Consider the following 7,171-nt stretch of genomic DNA (forward strand, 5'->3'; position numbering starts at 1 on the left):
CAAGTACACTTAACTAGACTTACAGCTTTTGTGTGGACAAATAAACTACGTGTATATTTATGTGTGTGTGTGTGTGTGTGTGTGTGTATGTGTGTGTGATGTATAAATGTTTGCGTCCGTTTATAAGATAAACAAACATGGTAGTCATTTGTCTTTGAACAAATACAGCGCTTTTTCAAGAGATGCAACAATACAGCTTTTATTTCTCTCTCTCTCTCTCTCTCTCTCTCTCTCATACACATATATATTTTTTTCTTCCTTTTTTTAATTCATTAACTTTTTAACTTCATTTGTCGATCAATTTGTTAGAGATTTTTTTTTATTAAAATTCTTGTTTTCTTTTTGTCATGCATATATTGAAAAATAATTAAATAATTATTGTATAAATTAATTTATATCATTGATGCTTCGAGTTTTTCTATATTAATTATTAACTGAACATCAATTATAAAAAATTTTATATATATATACATATATATATATATATATAAAATAAATATAAAATCGTTTGTTATAAAAATAAAAAAAAAAGAATAATATTATAATATAAATGTGAAAGTATATAAAATTATTACAGTAAAATAAGAAATTAGATTATTAAAAGACAATTACAATTAAATTACAAAAATTATTCTAATTATATATATATATATATATATATATATATATATATATATATATATATATATATATATATAGTTTTTTTTTCTCTTAACGATCCAATTAGAAAATCATTTATCGAGCGAGAATACATAAACAATCCTTTTCACGATCAATGAATTATGTGAACTTTTGATTGTCGTAGGTGGAAGTATTTCAATGACAGATGCAAGTGGTAAACCATATGTGGGTGGTGCCGGTAATGGTTCGATGGCGTCCGTAGCTACGTCAGGAAGTGCAGCTAGTACTGCATCTCCTTTGAGAAGCTCGTTAAAGAAACCAAAACCCCTCGGAATCCATAATCCAGGATTCTCGGCACATAGTCCAACGTTATCGAGGAATGGCTCGCAAAAGAAAGTCCGTATACAGACTCATTCTACGGAAGTTTAAGAATGGAAGAGAGCCAAGGTTGATATCTATTTCTTTTTTTCTCTTTTTTTCTACGACGAGAAGAAAAAAGAAAAAAGAAAAAAAAAACAGAAAATTCGTCGATGAAGAAGAAAACGAAGGAAGGGAAGAGAGTAAAAAAAGAAAATGGAAAAGGAAGAAAAAAAACAAAGATTTTGTGAAGAACTCATGGAAATGATTTCTCTCTTTTTTTTTTCCTTTTTTTTTTCTCTCTCTCTCTCTCTCTCTTTCTCTCTCTTTTTCCTTCGTCGAACACGATCGAACGTATGAAATATACTCGACGAGATTTGTTTTTGCATTTTTTATTGTTTATATAAATCTAAATCGATATCATTAACTTTCGATGAGATCGATCTTAAAGATTACCGATCAAACGTCGGTAAGATAGTTCTCTTCTGCTTTGGTTGTGAAACTGAACGCGTGGTGATATAAAACGAAATATATATATATATATACATATATAATTCCATATTATTCCGAATTAAACTAGATCAATAAGAAATATAATAAATGAATGTAATTTAATTACGTAGAATAACGTAATTTGTTTATTTGTTAATCGCACGCGAGTCAAGAATATATATTATTGTAGTTTAATATGACGAAATATTTGTTAATTAATTTAATCAAACGATCAGGTGAAACCGGTCGTTGAATTATATAATCGTTGTCATTTTTTGATTTACAAAAAAAAAAAAAAAAAAAAAGAAAGAAAGAAAGAAAGGAAAAAAAGAAAAGAAATAAACGAAAAACAAAACGAAACAAAAAATGGAAGAAAGACAAAAGATCGGACGATTAAATTAGAATTAACTTTTAAAAGAAAATCTTATGGGAACGTAATCTCTCTCGGTTTAATTAATTTTTAATTGAATTGTATTAAATTAATTAGCACGTCCTTGAAAGTAAATTAGACAATACTTATTATTTGCATCACATCCGTCCAGCCCTAAGCAGGCAGCTAGTTACACAGAGCGAGATATATAGTATATTATATACATACATATACACATACTCACATAAACACGAATATAAATATATGTATATTTATATTTTTTAGGGATTGTTTTGATATGGGGTGGTCGAAAAGTTTTCAAAATAAGACAAAAAGTCTTTAAATGATTTTAAAAATCGATTATTCCTTTTCGAGAAGTTGCAATAATGTAATTAAAATTACAGCTTAACGAGCTAATATCGAAGTTTTATAATTCGTAAAAAAGATTAGCCTAAATGCTTTCAAAATGGAGTAATTGATTTTTCAAACCATTTAAAATCTTTTGACCTAAATAGACATTTTTGGTCCACCCTGTATATATATATATATATATATATATATATATATATATATATATATATATTTATACACACATACACATATGTAGATAGATACGTATGTAGGTACACGGAATGGATTTTTTCTTTTTTTAAATATCCTCCGAATTTTATTATTATTAACGAGATATATATATATAGTGGACGATGATTTTAAGTGATTTTAAGTTACCCTCCCTCGTTCGTCTCTTTAAAAATATAAAAAAAAAAAAAGATATAAGTATTACGACTTTTTATTCTTTATTATTATTTTTTTTTTCGTCGTCATTATTATATATTATTATTATTATTATTATTATTATTATTATTATTATTATTATTATTATTTTATAATTATTGTTATTATTATCCTTGCTATTGTATATTACTCGTGCACGTACCTTCAATTTTTCTTTTTGATTTCCTTTTTTTTTTTTTTCTTGTTTTTGATTTAGTTTGTATTAACTTTAGATGCTTTTATTGGAAAAATAAATAAATAAATAAATAAATAAAATAGAGAAGGAGAGAGAGAGAGAGAGAGAGAGAGAGAGAGAGAGAGAGAGAAAGAGAGAGCCGGTCTCACGAAAAAAAATCCTCGTCGTAAACGTTCAATTATTATTATTATTATTATTATTACTATTACTATTACTATTATTATTATTATTATTATTATTATTATTATTATTATTATTATTATTATTATTATTATTATTATTATTATTATTATTATTATTATTATTTTTGTTCTTGTCACGTTTTTCTTCTCTTTTGTTTAACATTTTAGATTATCTTAAAAAGAGATTAAATGAAGAGAGATTTGAAATAGCTAAATCAAATTAGAAATGAAATCGATGATGAAAGAAAAAAAGAGAATCGATTTTTAATACACATACATCATACAAACTTAAGTGCGCGCGCGCGCACACATACACACACGAAACAGACATATAGATCACGATAATTATTATTAATTGAAAATCGACCAGCCTTTTCTCAAACGTTTGATATTAATTCGATGTATAATTATATATATATATATATATATATATATATATATATATATAGATATATATATAATATTTTTACATTTGCACGCCGAGAAATCTAACAAATTACAGAAAGAAAGAGGAATGAGATAAGTGAATTAATTAAATAAATAAATAAATAAATAAATAAATGAGTTATAAAAGAAATCATGGCTTTGTCGTAAAAATATTTTAAAAGGGAAGAAAAAAAAATATTCCTCGTCCTACCTTCGCAATTTAATTTTTCCGTTTAAAAATTTGTCGAAAATAATAATAAACATGACGATCGAATCTAGACATAATCTATTTTCAATTTCTATCTAATATATAAAAAACTGATGATTGATTATACATATATATATATATATATATATATATATATTGGAAAATGTTTATAAAGAAAAGAAAAAAAAAAGAAAATTGCATAAAAATGACAAGGAAGATTTTACAATGTAAACGTTGTAATTGAAATTAATAAAAAAATAAATAAATAAATAATTTATATATCTATTCATTGTCAATTATATAAATAATATATCGAAAATAATTGTATGCAATTAATGAATCAAAATAATCATGAATAATAAATAAAAGATAGATAATAAATTGATTGATATTATCTAATGATAGAAAAAGAACCTAATAAACAAAAAAAAAATATATATATATATATATATATTCAGATAGATACGTATATGACATACATAAAAATAGCCTTAAAGATGATCTACAATATCTTTAGCGTGGTTTAACAAAGATGTATTTAATGATTGCCCTATAACGATTGGTTAGGAAATATCAATGTTTCTTTGTTTTTTTTACCAGGGAGAGAAATTTTCTTTTGTTTTAAACGACATAACGTCATTCTCGGTTCGAACGTCACGTCGTTGTTGTCCGTTCGTCAATTTTTGCTTATCTCATTATACAAGAACTAGACCTCGTGTGTGAATTTCTAATAAATATAATTCATTGCGATTAGACGTCAATCGGAAGGATGAATAATCAAAATAAGAAAATTGAAAAATGTAAGTAATTATTTTTTTTGTAATATCGTAATTTTTTTTGTTAAGTTCGTTTCTGTTTCTGTTGTTGTTGTTGTTGTTGTTGTTGTTTAGAACAATTTTCTAATTTTATTATTGTTTAAACAATGATTTTTCTTGATCTATGATAACACCTGATTATTATTAAATATCATTCATTTATTTTCTTATTTTTCATTTCTTTCTCATTATTAATTAAAGATTTCTACTATAATTTAATTAACAATTAAATGATATATCAATCAATGAGATAATTTAAAAGAAATATATTTTTATTTTTAATAATCAATAAATATTTTATATGGATTGCAATTTTTTTTTTTTTAATATTTTCATTGCTGTAATATAATTAATTAAAGATTGATTAATTACATACATTGAGATATTCATGTTATCAAGTTAATTATCTTTTTATTGCAGATTTCGAGGCATCTATGGTCAAAGATAAAGATGTTATACCAAATAAGAGATCTAAATTGAATGAAATGAAATCATTAAATCAATTCGACAGTCCTAACAATGAAATTATCGTTTCTGACAATTCCTACGATAAGACACCTATTAAAGCCTTAAACATTTCTAAAACCGAACATATCAATTCTATAGATTCTTGCAGAAGAGTTTTATTTTTCAAAGATGAGAAAACATCTTCTAAGTAAAATAAAACATTCTTTAATGAACAAATTTATTTTTATGTTATATGCATAATCTGTAAACAATGTATAAAATTTATTATAAAAATTCTTAATTGTGTAAAAGTAAATGAAATAGTAATTAAATTTTATTATGTTTTACCTTTTTTTCTTTTTGTCACTTGTAAATATTGCTAATTTATGATTAATTTTTTTTTAATGAAAACTTTTCACGATAAAATATTTGTAATTTTTTGTTATTTAAAATTATCTCGAAATATTTCTAATTTAATTCTACTTTCTATTAATTAATTATAGGAATATTAAATATATAATGTCATGCCTGAAGATATGCAACAGTTCTTACATCGTTGTACGTGGGCGTGAATGTTAGCCTATATAAAGGGGCTACAGGAATATCTTTTAGATAGCATAGTCAATCTACATCAGCGACGTACGAAGCGTAGCCTATCTGCAGGTGCAATAATTAATATACGTATAATTAATTACGTATAAGAAAAAAAAAAAAAAAAGAAAAACATGTTTTACGATATGTTACGAAATTAGTATTTAAAAAAAAGTTTGAAAAAATTATTAACCTAAATGTATGCACCGACCAATACGAGATAAAGGAAAAACTCCGAGTAAATAATTCTTCCAAAAAAACTTATCGATACGTAATTATTATTTTGTTTCTGTTTAGATGTTCTATTTTCTTTTTTTTTCTTTTTCTCCTTTCTTTCACATTAATTTTACCTTTCTAAGTCAATGATTTTATCAAAGGATTTCGTGTTACAAATATAATCAATTTGTAATTAATTTAATATAATATAATCGTTGATCGTCGATTCCCCGTCATGTCTTCTGATCGTCAACGGGAAGATTCTGAAGGTTGGTACCTGTAATTATACTATATAAAAATAATCTTTCAAAAGAAAAAGAAAAAAAGAGAAAAAAAATATTCAAAATTTTTATTAACCTTTAATCATTATTTCCTTTTTTTTTTTTTTTTTTTTTTTTTCAAAACGCTTAACTAAAATTTTACAGAGAAAGATCAAGGATCGAAGAATCCAATGATACGGCATGAGAAATATAAAACCGGCATCACGGATGATGATAAAACGTTTGCTGGATCATTATCACAAGAATCAATTGAGAAATTTGTTAAAATTGATTCTAATACTAGCTCCAAGGATGATTTTAAGAAATCATTTAAAATGGACATACCCAAGAATAATAATCCATCTGACAATCCAAGATATTCTTCGGAGAAACCAATCGTACTTAATAAGTTGCCAATCTTCGACGAGGACTCACGTTTTTCGTGATCATTATAATAATATTATAATATTATAATAATGTATTCAAACTTTTCTTTTCTTTTTTTTTTTTTTTTTTTTTTTTTTTTTTTTCTATTAACATTCTAATGATTCTGGTTAGAGCTTTAGTTGATCTGTAATAATTATCTGTAATAATTATCTGTAATAATTATCTATTAATAAAATAGATTATCTTAATATCTTTCTGATCATTATTACATATATATATATATATATATATATATATATATATGCTTTCTATTTTTTTTTTCTTTTTTTATTTTTCTTTCTTTTCACAAACAAATTATCTTGATTCTCTCCTCTTACTTTTTTTCTCTCTTGATTTTGTCCCCAGAGACAACAAAAGGAATTTTTTTTTTTTTTTTTTTTTTTTTTATAATATTAAGATTAATAAATTTAATTATTAAATTATGTTTAGAGATAGACAATATATTAAATAATAAATTTTATTATATTATATTAAAAATTATTTATTATTTATATTTAATAATATATAAATATTAATTAAGTAATATTATTGTACCGATAATAATTATTATATTATTAATAATTTTAAATTATGTTTAGAAAAGAAATTATACAACATATACAAAAAATAATTTAATTATCTTTTAGAAAATATAATTTCGATATTGTCTCTAATCTCTAAACACATTTTCCTTATATTAATCGGACAGGATTAATATTCTCATGGACATTATCATTAATTTATAGACGATATGGTAGAAAAATTAACCTTCATTTATTAGCTTACAGAT

The 7,171-nt window shown here is 23.6% G+C and overlaps 2 protein-coding genes across 2 annotated transcripts in view; both read left to right on the forward strand.

Moving 5' to 3' along the window:
* The window catches only part of LOC124429101, a 31,457-nt gene extending 28,840 nt beyond the window's left edge, over positions 1 to 2,617 (forward strand). Inside the window, exon 6 of the mRNA XM_046973942.1 lies at positions 806 to 2,617. Within this exon, the coding sequence (XP_046829898.1) occupies positions 806 to 1,050 (245 nt within the window). The 3' untranslated portion in view covers positions 1,051 to 2,617. The remainder of the gene's footprint in view (positions 1 to 805) is intronic.
* Positions 2,618 to 5,833: 3,216 nt separating this feature from the next.
* LOC124429022 lies at positions 5,834 to 6,401 on the forward strand. Its single transcript, XM_046973714.1, has 2 exons — positions 5,834 to 5,964; positions 6,121 to 6,401. Exons 1-2 carry the CDS (start codon positions 5,931 to 5,933, stop codon positions 6,399 to 6,401), a joined length of 315 nt encoding a protein of 104 aa, XP_046829670.1. The 5' UTR covers positions 5,834 to 5,930.
* Positions 6,402 to 7,171: the final 770 nt, after the last annotated feature.

Source organism: Vespa crabro, chromosome 14 (assembly GCF_910589235.1).
Source record: "Vespa crabro chromosome 14, iyVesCrab1.2, whole genome shotgun sequence".
NCBI classification, from domain to species: Eukaryota; Metazoa; Arthropoda; class Insecta; order Hymenoptera; family Vespidae; genus Vespa; species Vespa crabro.